General features: G+C 33.7%; 1 protein-coding gene across 8 annotated transcripts in view; it reads right to left on the bottom strand.

The window, feature by feature from the left end:
- Window positions 1–18050, bottom strand: part of SHPRH (SNF2 histone linker PHD RING helicase) — an 87434-nt gene that overhangs the window by 46110 nt on the left and 23274 nt on the right. For all 8 annotated transcript variants that reach the window (XM_082730349.1, XM_082730351.1, XM_082730352.1 and 5 more), the window contains exons 10-15: window positions 16845–17096; window positions 15931–16009; window positions 10229–10392; window positions 9867–10123; window positions 8601–8722; window positions 1551–1639 (exon numbers count right to left, since the gene is read on the bottom strand). In XM_082730349.1, the coding sequence (XP_082586475.1) occupies window positions 1551–1639; window positions 8601–8722; window positions 9867–10123; window positions 10229–10392; window positions 15931–16009; window positions 16845–17096 (963 nt within the window). The remainder of the gene's footprint in view (window positions 1–1550; window positions 1640–8600; window positions 8723–9866; window positions 10124–10228; window positions 10393–15930; window positions 16010–16844; window positions 17097–18050) is intronic.

The following is an 18050-nucleotide window of genomic DNA, read 5'->3' as shown; positions in this document are numbered from 1 at the left end:
ATTTAGCTGAATATGTAATATAGGTGTATTTCTTCTAGTATATGTGCTATTGTCTATATAGGGAACTATGATTATGCTAGGTAAGTCTACTAAAGTAGAAAGACTGCCCAGACTAGATTGATTCCTCTCCTGGGAAATGAGTCTGCATAAACCCAGCAATTATGATAAAAATAAGGACAATAAAATATGACCTGGATCTGTTGAACTTAATGGCTGAAAAGGGGAGAAGCTAGAGGTAAAGATGATATAGGAAAAAAGAGATAACTGCATCTATTTGGTATAAGCCAGGCTTCTCACTATGATATTTAGTCTGTAGCTGATTAAGAGGCTCCCTCTGGAGTCAAGGGCTATGAGGAGAAATAAGTAATTTCCACCTGTTAACTTGACTCTTTACCTGGGAAGACAGCTAAGGGCTAAAGGATAATCAGGAAGAGAGTTCTGGTAAGATCAGATTTGCTGCTAGTGGTTTGAGACTGTAAAGGTTAACTGGCTATGGATTTCAATGAACCTGTAAATGACACTATGAAAACAAAGTAGTAGAAACTCTGCTCCTCTTCTCCATGTGTGCTTGTGGAAGAGGACTTCTGTTGCTTCCTGAACACGATGGTGCAACACACTGGGGAGAACACCTGTCTCTTTCTATCCCCTTATTATTTTATCCCCCCAAAAAACCAACAGAGTGGCTAATCTGACTGAACAGAACCAAAACATTCAGTGGGCCATGGTTTACAGTATACAGGATTATTAAAACCCAAAGGAAGAAACAGGCTGACTGCTTACTCTTCACTTCTGGACTCAGGCATACTGGACTCAGCTGTCTTCTTGCCTACTTTTCTACTTCTGCTTCTTTTTTTCAGGAGCCTATTACATTTCTATTTCTGCTTTCTTCCATGAGGCAAACACATTTGCTTAAGACTGAAGACCTGACTTCTGTAATCCTCACCCATACAGAAGTAGGCCTGTATTTAATTTTCTTCTCTTTCCCCCAAACACTCCTACTAATACTCGCTGAGGCACATGTGAACATGTGGGTCCCAAGGTCTTGATTGTGTATGATAAAGAAGTTCCGGGCGCCTGGGTGGCTCAGTGGGTTAAGCCGCTGCCTTCGGCTCAGGTCATGATCTCAGGGTCCTGGGATCGAGTCCCGCATCGGGCTCTCTGCTCGGCAGGGAGCCTGCTTCCCTTCCTCTCTCTCTACCTGCCTCTCCGTCTACTTGTGATTTCTCTCTGTCAAATAAATAAATAAAATCTTTAAAAAAAAAAAAAAAAAAAAAAAAAAAAAAGAAGTTCCATCAAGGACTCAAGCCTAAACTTAGGAAGATTAATAAAAGTGGTCCTTATTTACCATTTAGCTACAGAGCCTTGTGTATATGATCCACTGGACAGGACTAAGAAAGAGAAGAGATTCAGTACTTAAAATAAATGTTATAATTCAAATACCCAGATTTTCCTAAGAGACTTCCAAAAATTAAATGAAAAGATCATCATGAAAAATTATTTTGTAAAAAATAAATAGACTATATACTTGAAATTATTTAGTGATCACTTACCTGAAGTGAATCCGTTTTGAGTTTTCCTTTGTGTTCCTCAGATGAACGCAACACTTCTCTATACAGCTCTGCTGCCAAGGCATACTCACCTGAAGAATTAAAATGTATTTAAAGCAAAAGAAAGCCATATATTTAGCTCCCAATGAGATCTAGTAATCTATTACCTAGAAATGTCTACTGTAAAATATAACAATGATTATACCCCACTCTTTTTAAAAGAAAAGGAATTTGACTTGTATTAATATGACTGCACCAGTAAAAAAGCTGATGATTAACTCCATTTGCTAATTCCATAGCATAGAACACAAATCAGATATACTTATGCTTTAATATTATACTGAAAAACAAACTGAATAAACTCTTTTTAGATGACTTTCCTCTTACTGATGTTAAAGGGTGCCAATTAGTGGTCATTTTGATGCTTGAAATTAAGAACTTTATAAATAAATATTCAAAACACTATGATCAACCTACACATAATTCTCAGATAAATAATATTCTACCATGTAACTACCATACTTATAAAAGATGGTAAAATGACTAAACTATAATATAAACAGTTGAATTTGAACTATTCACTATATCTTTTTTAAAATTTTTACTTAAAAAATACATGCCTTCTGGGAAACACATAAAAATAGGCATATTCATTAAGTTTATAAGCTTAAGCCAAATTTAGAAATACCCATTCTTTGCCACTTGATGGCACTAACATTTCCAAGTAAATAAATAGTACTGAATTTGATACGTACCAAGCAAATTTTCTCGAAAAAATACGTGCAGAAAACACATTGTACCAAGTTGGAATAATACTATGTTTTTAAAACCATAATCAGTGAGGACCTTAGAACATACATTATATATCATACATATATGTTTGTATATAATACAAACAAATCCCTTGAGTTTGCAGTTTACTTTACATTTCTTTTAGAAGTCAAAACCCACAAATTTCTCTGGGCAACTAATTTCTTTAAAGTTTTATCAGGTAAATTTCAGGAAAATTGGTAAATTCTCTCCATGGCAACTCAAACAGAGTGGTGGATTAATAATCTTTGTGAGGTCAAAAGAATTGGAATTAATCAAAAAATGCCTTTCTAGTTCCAACAGCATAATACTAAATACATAAATTTTGTGAAAAGTGTAGATATAAAGAAGCATTTGTATATACGAAGTTATAAAATGCTTAAAACTGTAAATTACTTCAGCATTATGAAATACTTACATGATTTTAAGAACTATATTCTACTTTGTGTTAGAGAGACTAAAATCAAAATATCTAAACCAAAGCTTTTAAAGATTTTAAAGGTAGATTTTATAAAAAGGCATATTTACATTAGTAATTTCCTCATTGTGTATAAGAATGGTCCCAAAGTCATTATGGCATCAAAGCTATAAAACTATGCAATCTTATTAAAAATGCAGTAATAGATGAGTAACAATAGACTCTGTTGAACAGGATATTCAATGATTCATTAAAGTTGCAAAAACATAAGTTTAGTTCAGCCAGAAAAGTTATCAGAAAAATTAGAATAAATTTCTGCAAAGAATGAGCAATTCTACAATAAAGACAGAGGCACTGAGCTCATTGCAGTTTATTATAAAAGTAAGCTGAGGTCATGGAAATGAAGCTAATGAGTAAATGAAGTAATAGAAAGATGGCTATACAATTTCATACTCTCGATATCAGTGTATGAATGAGAATCCACTTGTTTCTACATCCTTGACAACATTTTATCTGTTTAAGCCATTTCAATACATTTCAATAAAGGCATATATAGGGATGTTCATGTGGTTTGCCTATACTTAATGACTAATGATGATATTTTCACATGCTTTTTGGCATCTCTATATATTGACTGAAATCTGTCCAAACATTTTGCCTATTTTCCTTGTGTTGTTGTCTTATCATTGGTTTTTAATAGTTCTTTTCATATTCTGAATACAAATCCTTTCTCAGTCTTGTGATTTGCAAATATCTTCTCTATTCAATGCCTTATCTTTTTATTTTCTTAAGAATGCATTTTGAGAAGTAGAGGTTATTAATTTTTTAAAGATTTTATTTATTTATTTGACAGAGAGAGAGGTAGAGAGGCAGGCAGAGAGGGGGGGAAGCAGACTCCCTGTTGAGCAGAGAGCCCAATGTGGGCCTCGATCCCAGGACCCTGAGATCATGACCTGAGCTGAAGGTAAAGGCTTAATTCACTGAGCCATCTAGGTGCCCTAAGAGGTTATTATTTTGATGAAGTGAAATGTATCAGTTTTTTATGGACCGTGCTTTTGGTGTCATCTCTAAATCTCTACCTAATCCTTAATCACAATTTTCTTTTTTTTTAATCCTTGTGTCTTTCTCTAAGTTTTATAGTTTTAGGTTTTAATTTTGGTTGACTATCCTCTGTATTATGAACTTTCTATATGGTGCAACACTGAAGTTTTTTTTTTTGAATAAAGGTATCTAATTGTTCTAGCACCATTTACTGAAAATACTGACTTTGCTTCACTGAAATACTTTTGTATCTTTGCCAAAAAATCAAATGAACATAAAATAGTAAGTGGGACTTTTTCTGGACTCTGTTCTGGTCCATTGGTCTACTCGCTTATCTTTATGCCTAGGTCACACTGTCCTGATTATTGCAGCTTTAAAATAAATTTTGGTTCAGGTAGTGTAAATCTTCCAATTGTTTTATGCTTTTCTGAAGTTGTTTTGCCTATTCTAGGTGAATTTCAGAATCAGCCTGTCAACTGCTATAAATAGCCTGATGAAATTTTGACTGGAAAATTCTGATTGCATTAACTATGCATCAATTTAGGATGAATCAGCATGTTAACTAACAGTAATGAGTTTTCTGATCCATGAACATGGTATTAAGTAGGTGTTCTTTAAATTTTCCTCAGCAATGTTTGTAATTTTCAATGTTTCTGTGAATACTATAAACATCTTACACATCTCTTTTCAAGCTGATGCTTAAGTATTTATTTTGTTTTGATACTACTATGAATGGCACTGTCATAATTTCTAACTGTTCATTTCTAGCATATAGGAGTAAAATAATTTTTTTAAAAGATGTTATTTATTTATTTGACAGAGAGACACAGCAAGAGAGGGAACACAAGCAGGGGGATGTGAGAGGGAGAAGCAGGCTTCCTGACGAGCAGGGAGCCTGATGCAGGGCTTGACTCCAGGCCCCTGAGATCATGATCTAAGCCGAAGGCAGTGGCTTAACCCAGTGAGCCACCCAGGTGCCCCAAAATAAATTTTTATATACTCTTCTTATATGATGTAACTTTTCAGAACTCACTTACTAGTTTTAGTCGTTTTCCTACATGGACAATCATATTGTAGTAAATAAAGACAGTTTTACTTTTTTTCCTATTTAAACCGGTAACTTTTATTTCTTTTGTTTTAACAGCACTGGAGAGAATTCAGATACAATATTGAAGAGAAGTGGTGATGGGACATTCTTCATTGTTCATGATCTTAGAAAAACATTCAGTTTTCAACCATTAAGTATAGCATTGGCTGTAAATTTTTTATAGATGTCTTTTATCAAAGTGAGTAAGTTTTCTTTCTGAAAAGAAAGAAAAGATTGCTGCCAGATTGCTGAAAAGTTTTTAATCAGGAATAGATACTGACTTTAGTCAAGTACTTTTCCTACATTTATTGAGATGTTTGCAAGGTTTTTCCTTCTTAGTTGTTAATTTGGTGAATCATATTAATTTTTTTAAAAAGATTTTATTTATTTATTTATTTGGCAGAGAGAGAGAGAGAGATCACAAGTAGGCAGAGAGGCAGGCAGAGGGAGAGGAGGAAGCAGGCTCCTCGCGAAGCAGAGAGCCTGATGCGGAACTAGATCCCAGGACCCTGAGATCATGACTTGAGCCGAAGGCAGAGGCTTAACCCACTGAGCCACCCAGGTGCCCTCATATTAATTAATTTTTGAATATTAAGTCAACCCTGCATTCCCAGAATAAATTCCACTTGGTCATAACATAATTATTTTTATATATTATTGGATTCATTTTGTTAAAATTTTTTAAAATTTTGCATCTATGTTTCTGAGTGATACTGGTCTATGGTTTCATAATCAGGATGATGCCTCAAGATAAGCTGGAAATTATTCTTTCCTTTTTAATTTTCTGGAAGAGTTTATACAGATTTGATATTTCTTCCTTAAATGTTTGATAAAATTCACCAAGGAAATCATCTGGGCCTAGAATTTTCTTTGTGGTTAAGTTTTTTAGCAATAAAATTAATGTCTTGAATAGATACAGTGCTACGCAGGTTATCTACTTCCAATCAGTTTTGGTGGTTTGCCTTGCTGAGTAAGCTTTGGTAGTTTGTACTTCTTAAGTATTTGTTTACATAAGTTGTCATTTTTCTGCCATACAGTTGTTCATAAAATTCTTTTATAATCTTTTAAATATCTGTACACTCTGTAATGATGTCACCTCTCTCATTACTGATTCTTGATAACAGTAATTTGTGTCATTTCTTCTTCCCTAAACAGTTCGACTAAAGGTTTATAACCACTGATCTTCGCAAAGAATCAGTTTTTGATTTCATCCTTTCTCTCTACTGGTTTTGTTTTCCTCTTAATTGATTTCTGCATTATCTTTATTATATTCCATTTTTTGCTGACTTGGTATTTCTTTTTTTAGTTTCTTAAGGTATAAGCTGATGCCAATGATTTACAACTTTTTTCCAAGTTGGTGTTCAGTTTCCCTTTTAATTACTGATCAAGACTCTACAATTCTCAATGTTATGTTTTCATTTTACTTCACTTCAAAACACTTGTCAGTTTCCCTTTTGATTTGTTCTTTAAGCCAAAGGTTGTTCAGAATTATTTTAATTAGTTTCAAAATATTTGGGGACTTTCCAGTTTGACATCATTTTCTTTCTTTGACGTCCAATTTAAATCTAGTGTAGTCAGAGAATATATTTAAGACTTGCATCCTTTTAAATTTTCTGAATTGGTTTATAGCCCAGAACATGCTTCGTCTTGGTAAACACTCCATGTATACTTGAAAAGAATACGTATTATTTGGTGGGGTAAAGTGTATTTTAACTGTTGACTATGTTAATTGGTTGTTACTGTTGAGTTTTCCATGCCTCTATTTTGTCTTCTTACTGTCAATAATTGGAAGAAGGATGTTGAAATCTCTGACTATAACTGTAGTTCTGCCTATTTCTCACTGTAGTTTTATCAGTTCATGTTTTATTTTGAAGCCTTGGTTTTAGATGCATAAACATTTAGGATTATTTTCCAGTGACAGAATAACACTGTGTCTTTGGAGTATTCTTGCCTGGTGGTAATACAGTCACTCCAGCTTTCTTTTGATTGGTGTAAATATGGCATATCTTTTTTTTATCCGTTTACATTTGCATCTTTAAATAAAAAGAGGTTTCTTGTAAATAATGTATTATCAGACATTGTTTTTTAAAATCCATTCTGAAAATCTCTGCCTAAAGGGGCATTTAGACCACTGCATCTAATGGGAACACTGATATGCTGATATGGGTTTAAATCTACTATGTGAACATGTTCCCACAGTACCCACTGATATGAGTTTAAATCTACTGTCTTGCTGTTTGCTTTATATTTGTCTCAGCTGTTCTATGTTTTACTGTTTTAAGATTTTTCATTATTACTTTTTAACTCATCTTTTAGATTATTACCTCTAACTTTTTGTTGTGTTTTCAGTAGTTGCTTTAGGTTATTTATATAGCATGTATCTTTGATTTGTCAGTCTACTGTCATGAATTACACCACTTCATATATAGTGTAGAAACTTTACAACATTACATGCCTGTGTGTTCTCCTCCCAGATATTGTGCTGTTATTGTGTTCTATACTTTACATTTTCATGTTATAACTTTGTATGTAATATTCATTTTCATAACATAACTTTGTATTTCTTCATGTATTTTTCTTCAGAGACTTTAGTACATTTATATTACATTACTTGAAGTTATCTACACTCTTACTGTGGTCTTTTCAAATTTTTCAGTCTTTATCCTGTTTTTCATGTTGAATGGCTTCTATTGCTACTTTATTCTTTAATTTTTATGATTTTTTTTCTCTAGTGTGTCTAACCTATTATTAAGTGTATTTTTTAATCAAATACTGAAATGCACATCTTTAGAAGTCTAAAATAATGTTTCAATGTCTCTACCCAACATGTTTAATATTTTTTTCTCTTGAGGCTATAAAATACAGCTTAATGATTCTCCTATTTATGTGGCAAGGGTTTTACTAAATGGTGCTCATTAAAAGAGCTAGTTAAGTATCTTCTGCTTTGGCCATTACAAAATAACAGGGAATATGAATTTACCCTCCTTTCTGAAACAAGTAAAATAACATGCAAAATATATGAAACAACAGACTGTCACTAGACATTAGGCAATAAAAAATGGTAATCCCTGAGAGATGAGAAACACCAATTAAACATTTTTCCACGAAAGATTCCCTTTTAATGTGCTTAATTGTGTGCATAACAGTAAAAGTGTAACTATAACCATACACATTGTATATCTGTCTATTTCTTCTTGTTAAGAATTTAAGCTCCATGAGATCAAAGACCTTACTTGGCTTTACTGTATTATTACAAGATCGTAACTGGTACATAACACTCTACTATGCACTGAAAGATGAATTTACAAACATTATTTTGTAAATCGATGACTAAGATGCCCTGAATGTGCCAAAATTTAACCATTCTTCTATTTCTAAATATTTTGCTTGATTTCAGTTGTTCACTACTACTGACTAAGGTTAATAATTTATTGCCAAATTTTGTTCAAAACCTACTTTCCCTAATCAATAACAACAACAAACTTCTAAAGTGGAAATGTTTGGTGAAAGCATATGTAAACTTTGAAAGTTTTTCAAATGTTCAGCATAAGTACTTTCCATATGTTTAAACCTACCTAAATTAAGATCAGTAGTGTGTGAGACTGTCTTTCTTCAGGGGATTTTGATTTCTACTATAACTAATCTGTCTCATTAAGTATTTAGAAGAATCAGAGATAACAAAGCAATCACCTTCTACCTTTAATGATGTGGATGCCTGCTAAGCCATTGAGAGCACAAACTAGCTGCCGATGTGCTTCTTCACATTCAGTTCCACATTTCTTCTGCAGAGATGTCAGCAGCTCTTCCATTGTCATAGTGCTAAAAGAAAAGGCAGATTTTTCAGAACTGAAAAGAAAATCCTAGATTAGAGTATTTCATCACATAAGATCAAGAGTATCTGACTCTTAAACAGTCGGTGTCTATCCTCAGATCTTTCTCTTAACCTCCATTTTTACCACTATCACTTTTTTTTAACTCAATTACTTCTTACTATTTTAGCAAGCATTCTATCTGATACCGTCATTCTTTCCTTTTTCCCCGTTTAGTTAATGGAGAAGGGAACTACAAAATTTTCCTAATATATGAACTACAACATGATATAATTGAAAGAGTATGGGTGTCAGAAGGTAAGATTAAGTGTAAATCCCTAGTATTATGATTTAATTAATCTCCATGGGCCTGAATTTCTTTTTATCCATAAAAAAAGAAATACTTTTCAAGGATCAGATCAAATGCCATTTCCACCAAAAGGATGTCTAACATGAACAACAGCAATTATTTCCACATTCTGTCTGTAGCCATTTATATGTATCTCTTATAAAATATGCTTATTTGCCTTACATTATAGAAATTTATAATCTTTGTCATCTCCTTTATTTGCCTACCAACTGTGTAAGGGCAAAGACAAAAAAAAATTCCTTTTCATATTTCTTAATAATACCTCATCCTTTTAATACCAGGTGCTAAAAAAAAAAAGGCCAGTTGCTGAGTCACACAGTCTGATGAAGGAAAACTTTCTGGAATAATAAACTACAGTGAACATAAATGCCTTATTAGGATGGAATAATCAAACAGAAAGACTTAGCACAATTACAAATAAAATATGTAATGGTACTCTAAATCATCTAATTCCCTGATGTGGGAACCAAAAGATATAATAAGAACAAAAGTATCAGTCATATCTGAAGTATAACAAAACAAAACAAACAAAAAAACTAGAACAAAACAACAAAATCCCAAAATAGTTCTAACATTAAAAGAAACGTTTAAAACCATGAAACTAAGTGTGGTAACGTGACTCTTTCATAAATGGAGTTCCACACCAAAGAGAAACCACATTACTAAAAATAACTGACAAGTCTGTTAAAACACCCCTGAATGAAACTGTGGGCTAGGTAGCTAATAGCTTCCTGTCTATCACTACTACATTATCAATTGCAGTATAAGGAAACGGTAATAAAACCTTTTTTGGAGTGGCAAGAATTCCCCACGAACCGCCTGTGGGTGGCAGCAGGCCTGCCTGAGCCTCAGCAGTGGATATAGGATAGAGGTAACCGTCCTTCGGTCCAGGCTGCTGAGCTTCAGTGCCCAGTCAGAAATCTTCCTGAGTTTTACTACAGCATCCTGGCAGCATACTTCATGCTGACGGTGATAGAAATGCCTTTCCACTGGAGAAAAGTGAAGCCAGTGGATTTCTTCTGTCTGAGGAGGTATCTGGATCTGTCGGGAGAGGAAAAAAATGATTTCACCTGAAAATTTAACTTCCATCCCAACTCTTGTCTTCTCTTGTAATGTCCTTAATCAGTAAAAACTTATCCTACTGACTTGGTCAATCACATCTTTCTTTGCAGACCTCCAGAGTATCTCGGCAATAAAGCTGTAGAGGAGCTGAGGATTCTTCTTGCAGTAAGGGCGATAAAGAAGTCGAACCCACCAGTGTTTGACACAGTAAGGTTCAATACCAAGAAAGACCACCAACCCAAAAAGATCTGAGAACAAAATAAGAAAAGAGCATATTAAGAATAACTGTTTCTATATTTCCTCATTACTATTCTGAATAACCACTTTCACAGACATTATACATTACATGGTATTTTCCACAAATTAAAATATGGATTGTATAGACTCTTGAATCTGGAAGTTAACTCTACTTTGACTTACATTTCTGGGTATTTATTTTGCTCTAGATTTTGTGCTAGGAGCTAAAATGTGAAACAATTACATAAACCTTCTACTTAATTCAAAAGACCAGAATTTCCATCAGAAGTAAAACTAGCAAATGACTCATTAGTGTGAACCTGATCAAGAGATACATAAAAAGAGTCAGACACTGAAACTACGAGATGTAAGACTTGCTGGATTTGAAAATAAGTTTGAATGACATAGGTGATAATTCATTACACTTTTTGGTCTAATGATTCTACTTTGGAAAAATAAGACTAAAACAATGATTAAAAAATAGAGACAAGATTAACCCAAATGATGATATTCATAGCAACAACAAACAAAATAAAAATGACTCCAATAAAGGGATGATTAAATGATAAATAATGAATGATGAAAGAAATTACATAGTATTCTCCATAACACAAAAGTTTTCTTTTTCTGATCCAGTATGTCCTGTGTTTGTTAGATTTACTGCATGGTACTTATGTATTTCACGATTGGGCACACTCAATTTTATATACTATTTTCTGCTCACTTAACATACCCTACACAGTTTTCACATTTATGATGAATTTTTAAAACATGGAAAACTGCTTAAGATACAATGAAAAAAAGAATACAAAATGATGCATTGTAGTATGAGGATAAATATATAAACCTTTATATTAAAAATGGAATAGTGGATGTATCTTCAAATGAAGATTATGGATGAGTGTAATTTTCTTGCTATTTTTCTTTATTGTTGAAGATGTTCACATTGGGCTATACTCTTTAGAAATCATGAAAATTGTTTTTGCCCATATTCTGAATATGCCCAACAAATATTTAGGTTGAATTAAGTTACTCTGATGATTTCTGACAGTTAACATCTGAAAGACACAATGCCTATATGCAGATATCAACGGATATATTATATACATTTCTGTTAAAATCAATCTAGTTGCTCTTCGAGGTCCTAAAGATGACAAAATCTGCCAAAACCAAATTCGTAATCTCTTTGCCCAAACATGCTTCTCTTCTAGTGCTATTGTAAATAATGTTACTATCCATGGATACAAGTCGGAAATCTTGGCATCTCCTGATCACTGCTAAGCCTTACTTTTTTTCTTATCCACTTTTCCATTTCTTCAGGACAGTCCTACTTCAAATCAGGTGTCAGCATCACTTATCCAGATTACCTAATGTAGCCAACTTGAGATGATCCCCAACCACTCACTCTGTTTAAATCCTTTCAATAGCTTCTACTTTTCACTAAGAAATTAAAATTCTTTATCATGGCCTATAGAATCCTCCGTGGTCTGGTCTATATTCAACTATATAGTCTCTCAACCTACTGTGTTTTCCCTAGCTCTTTTATTATAGCCACACTGATTCCTTCTGTTCTCCTCTTGCCTGATCATCTTTATACTTTATTTCCTTTACAAAAGAGAATTCTTCCCTCCCTCTTTACCTAGCTCATATCAATATTTCAGATCCTGGCTCAGCTGTCATTTCCTTCTGTATCTCTATTATGTGATGTCACAGAACCAGACATCTTTCCTGAGCCTATTATAGCTTGAATTCTATATTTATTTCATACATTAAAGTTATCTTGACTGCAATCTTATACTTGTCTCAGTAATTAACAAATATATCTTCCCTTTAAGCTGTAAGCTCAAGAAGGTCAGGGACCTTGTCTGTTTTTTTTGCTATTATACTTCACAAAGAATAAATGAACCAATAAATGTACCACAAAGTACTCAAAGAAGCTAAAATGAATACATGAATATATAAATGGATAATAAGAAAAACAAAAAGCACTGAAAGCAGCTACTATTCATTGAATATTTAGTATCTGGCAGGTACTGTGCTCTACTTTTTGTATACTTCATTATAATTAATCTTAAAACATCTTACTTACAAATTAGGGAAAACAAAAATGTGAATGTTTATCTAACTTCTTTATGGATATAAAATTCAATATGTAGTCAACCTGGTTGTTGCAGAGTGGTACAATTTTGCCCTGAAGGGATATCTGGCAAGGTCCAAAATATATTTGTACGTGTCAGAACCGCAGAAGTGTTACTGCCATCTAGTGGGTGGAAGCCAAATATTTTAAGATGCATAACACCCGTCCCAACAACAAAAAAAATACCTAGTCCCAAATGTCAACAGAGCCAAGGTTGAGAAACCCTGTTCTAAAATCAAAACAAAAAGAAAAAAAACAAATGATACTACCACTTCCAACTGCAACATAGTAAGTCCTGGCAGGCTAAGATTTCTACAACAACTACAAAAAAAGAGATACAATGAAGAATCATAGTGTTAGACATCAGGGAATTATGGAAGCAAAGATGAAGGATGAACTATACTTCCAGAAAGTTTAGAAAAGCTCTTTTTCAAGTAGTTTGGGGTTGAGGAAACTTTTGGGGCTGATCATCGTAACTGTGTAAATAGATTCACGGATATATATGTATGTCAAAAGCTCACAAATTTTATATTTTAAATATTTACAGTTTTATTATATGTCATTTATACCTCAATAAAGCTGTACAGACATTTCTCCAAAGATGGCTAACAGACACATGAAAAGATGCTCAACATCACTTATTATCAGGGACATGCAAATCAAAACCATAAAGAGAGAGCATCTCATACCAGTCAGAATAGCTAAAATCAAAAACACAAGAAACAACCAATGTTGGTGAGGATGCAGAGAAAAAGAAAGTCTTGGTGGGAATGAAAACTGGTATAGCCACTGTGGAAAACAGTATGGAAGTTCCTCAAAAAAAAAAAGAAATATAGAATTCTCATAGGATCCAGTAATTCCACTATTGGGTAGTTACTCAAAGAAAACAAAAACATTAATTCAAAAAGATGTATGTATCCCTATATTTATTGCAGCCTTATTTACAACAGCCAAATTGTGAAAGTGTCCATCAATAGGTGAATGGATAAAGATGTGTGGTATATATATGTATTATATATATATACACACATATGTATATGTGTATATATATATGAATATTACTCAGCCATAAAAAAGGAATGCAATCTTGCCCTATGCAACAACATGAATGGACCTAGAGAGTATATAATGCTAAGTGAAATGAGTCAGTCAGAAAAAGATAAATACTTAAAGATTTCACTCATATGTGGAATTTAAGAAACAAAACAAATGAAAAAAAAAAAAAAAAAAAAAAGACAAACAATAAAACAGACTCTTAAATACCGAAAACAAACTGATCGTTACCAGAAGGGAGGTGGGGGTGGGTGGGTGAAATGGTGAAGGGGATTAAGTGTACACTTACCATGGTGACCACTGAGTAATGTATACATATAATTGCTGAATCACTATACTGTAAACCTAAAATTAATGTAACACTAGATGAATTATATAGTTGAACTATATATAGATATATTTCATATATAGATGAATACTATAGTGGAATTAAAAAATACACTCAAGAATTTGTTAAATCATGTAAGTGCTTACACATCTACCAAACCTTACATATCCAAAAAACCTACCCAGGAAACTGAGAAATCATTGTCCATATTCTTTCAATGTTAAAATTTAAAAAATGTAAACCTGATACTCATTTTCTTTTTCTTGTATCCTCTCAGCTAACTTTTGAGTCTAATGAGATCTTATTAACAACTAAACATCTATAATTTGGGCAATTTCCAAATGTAATAGCAGACCACTAAATTTGGCCTTTTAGTTAGCCTGATATTCTTGTACAAATGGGTATCTTAATGTAATTTACTAAAATTATACAAATATTTAACTTACATTTATAATTATACAAATTTATATTATAATTTATAATATAATTAAAATATAGTTAGCCCGATATTCTTGTACAAATAGGTATCTTAATGTAATTTACTAAAATTATACATTTAATTTATATTTACAATTATACAAATTTATATAATTTATAATATATAATAATTAATATATATTATAAATTATAATAATTTAAAATTATACACATATTTAAATACATACTTATAGCCTTCCTAGAAAACACTTTGCTCCTAAAATTAATCATCAAAAAGTAATTGTTTTTCAGATGACAGTAATGAATGCTGATATTTTTATTTTTAAAAAGTGGCAAGTTATGCTGTTGAAAACAATGTATAAAAACCTGAATATCCAGAAAGAATTTTTTTATATAGAAAGATAAGCTTTAAGGATGAACATCTGTCACAGAACTTCAAGAATATCTACATTTTATAATTATTTTTTAATGACAACTTTTCTGAAAATTTATTACGTAAAACATTTAGCAAAACTTTTAGTTTTAAATATTCACAACTTGAGGGTGCCTGGGTGACTTAGTGGGTTAAAGCCTCTGCTCAGGTCATGATCCCAGGGCCCTGGGATCAAGCCCCGCATTGGGCTCTCTGCTCAGCAGAGAGCCTGCTTCCCACCCTCCCCCCCCCCCCGCCTGCCTCTCTGCTTGCTTGTGATCTCTGTCTGTCAAATAAATAAATAAAATATTTAAAAAAAATATTCACAACTTGAAAAAAACTTGTAAAAATGCAGTATCTGTTCTATAGAATAAGCTATATAGGTGAGAGGAATGCAGAAGCATGAGTTAAAATGTGTGTGTGGGAGTGGGGGAGAGCTTGACACAATCTAAATGTCCAAGAGGAACAGCTGAAGGAATCATGGTGTAAGCATATGGAGTGGTATTTTATAAAGCTATGAATAGGGGTGCCTGGGTGGCTCAGTGGGTTAAGTCTCTGCCTTCGGCTCAGGTCATGATCCCAGGGTCCTGGGATCGAGTCCCATGTCTGGCTCTCTGCTTGGCAGGGAGTCTGTTTCCTCCTCTCTGCCTGCCCCTCTGCCTATTTGTGATCTCTGTCTGTCAAGTAAATAAATAAAATCTTTAAAAAAAAAATTTAAAAAAAAGGGCTATGAATACTTTGTAACTTCTACAATTAATAAAATTGTGATCCCACTATTTATGGGTCAGCCAATGAAAATTATGATCCTTATTTTTATAGATACAGCCAACTGAAATTAATTCCTCTTCCCTCTCCTCTCTTTTTTCTTAGGTTCTTTCTGTTTTATATGTACCATTTTGGAACTCTGAGTTCAGTTGAGACCTGCATCTACACTGCTGAGGAGGGCACAATGACTGTTCAACTTAGGACCACGGGACTACTCACTGTGTATCTGTCCTCATAAATAAAAACAAAAACCACTTAATTACATTTCAAAGACAAATGCTTGAAACCACTAGGAGTGAAATACAAATATATGTATAATCACTTAAGTAAGGATTTCAACAAAGGTTAAACATACTTGTTCTGAAGAAAAGCAAGCTTTTTAAATACATGCAAAATGTGAGGAAAGCACACATTACCCTCTAGTCCTCTCTGCACTGGAGTGCCACTGATGCACCAGCGATTAATCCCACTCAAGCGCTGAGCCATTTCTGCTGCCTAACAAGAGAGAAATATGAAAGAAAAAGAAAAAAAAAAAGGACAGGGCAAATTAGGAATATGTTTACTCCTGAAAACAGCTCACGAAAAGCCATGCTTCAGGTCAGACATATCCACTCTTATTCAACAGTTATCACACACAAATTTGAATGTCAAAAATCATTGGGTCATCTTCTAGCACAGTGGCTCTCATTAGTAGCAGGCTCCCATGTGCCCTCTCAAAAGAGGAAGGGTAGTTCAAGTTCATGTAAAATGAAAAAGTTCCCTGAATGACTGATATATCCCCTAAACCGCCCCATCCCTCATATGTGAACTAATTTATTAATAGATGAGATTCACAAATTGAATTTAGGTTACAAACTGGCCAAAGAAGATGTAATAAGGATATATGATGAACAAAGGCTGAATCAATACTCCATCTAAAGTAGCATGATCTGCTCTGATATGCTCTCTCCGATAAAAGACTGCTGAACTTTGGCCCAAACCTATCAGAGCCTACATGATGAGATTTCCACTTAGCGGAAATGGCTTATAAAAGTCCCCAAACAGGTTTAATTTCATCTGCACCATACAAAAACTGCCATCTTATTCAAATACGCATAGGCATTGTAAACAGAGCAATAATTCACATGGTACCAAAATAATTCCTAAGGGTTATGTAGTTCATGGCACAAAAGAAAAGCAAATGTATTGTGTGTAACAGCAAACTTTTGGCCAATATCAATACTGTGGGTCAATTACACTTAAATTATTAAATTTTTAAAAAAAGAGCTTCCCCAATCTCTTTCCCCTTTTCTCTTCCCCAGTGCTCAAAAGATTTTGCAGAAATTCTCACTTTTACAGCAGGGCATTCAACCATCTGGGCTTCATCAAGGCAGATCCTCCACCACTCCACAGCTACAAGGGGGCTGGGAATGGCCATATAGCGCTTCTGGTTCCGCAGGCGACGCCCATCCTCACTGTTGCTGTGTGGGATATCTACATAGTTTAGTTCTGAACGAAGGACATCGTAGGTAATGATAACTATATCCTGTTCAGCCAAAAAATGAGGTTGTAAAAAACCGTCTTTCTTCACTCCTTGGTATACCTAGGCAATAATCAGCACAGACAAAATTATTGCACAAAGGTTCATCAAAAGATAACTAAAATATTCATTCTTTAAATCCTTACCAAGTCCTTTCTATTTGTTTAATACCAAACATGCTGTGAGATACATTCCACACAGCCTAGACAAAGATACATTTTAGGGCGAAAGACCAATGACATAAGCAATGTGAAAGGAAATATAACAGAAGTAAAAATGGTAGCAAAGGAGAAAGACCAATGTTGGAACTGAGAAGGTAAATTCAGAGAGGAGTGAAAATTTGAGGTGGATCTTGAAGAACATTTAGTTCTCCCTGGTGGAGCAAGGGGAAAAGGACGTCTAGGTAGGTAGGTAGGTAGGTAGGTACAAAAGCACAAAAATATGAAGTAGAACAGTAAGGGCTATGATTTAGCGAATGCCTTTTATGTTGCAGACACTAAGCTGAGCTTTATCTCTTAGCTTCAATAACAATCTTGTTAGTAATTATTATTCCCATCCCACACATAAGAAACATGAAGTTTCTTGCTCAAAACTGGCAGAGCCTAGATTTAAACCAACATTTATTTATCCCACAACACAGAGCTCATCAATGGTAAAGATGGTATTTTACTTATTACTGTATTCTCTCTCCATGTCTATGATAGTAGCTCAAATATTGAAAAGGTCTTAAATAACATTTGTGTGGAAAGAAGGAAGGAAGAAGAAAGGGAGAGAAGAATACTAACATAACTCAACAAAAATAGGTTTGGAGGGAATATACCTTAACATAGCAAAGGCCATATATGACAAACCCACAGCTAACAATGTACTCAATGGTGAAAAAATAAAAGCTTTCCGTCTAGGATCAAGAATAAGAGAAGGATATCTGTTCTCACCACTTTTATTCAACATAGTATTGAAAGTCCTAGCTACAGCAATCAGATTAGAAAAAGAAATAAAAGGTACCCAAACTGGTCC

The sequence above is a fragment of the Mustela nivalis genome, assembly GCF_964662115.1.
Source record: "Mustela nivalis genome assembly, chromosome: 5".
In the NCBI taxonomy this organism is placed as follows: Eukaryota; Metazoa; Chordata; class Mammalia; order Carnivora; family Mustelidae; genus Mustela; species Mustela nivalis.
Note: the sequence above shows the minus strand (reverse complement) of the source record. Positions and strands in the feature narration are given on the sequence as shown.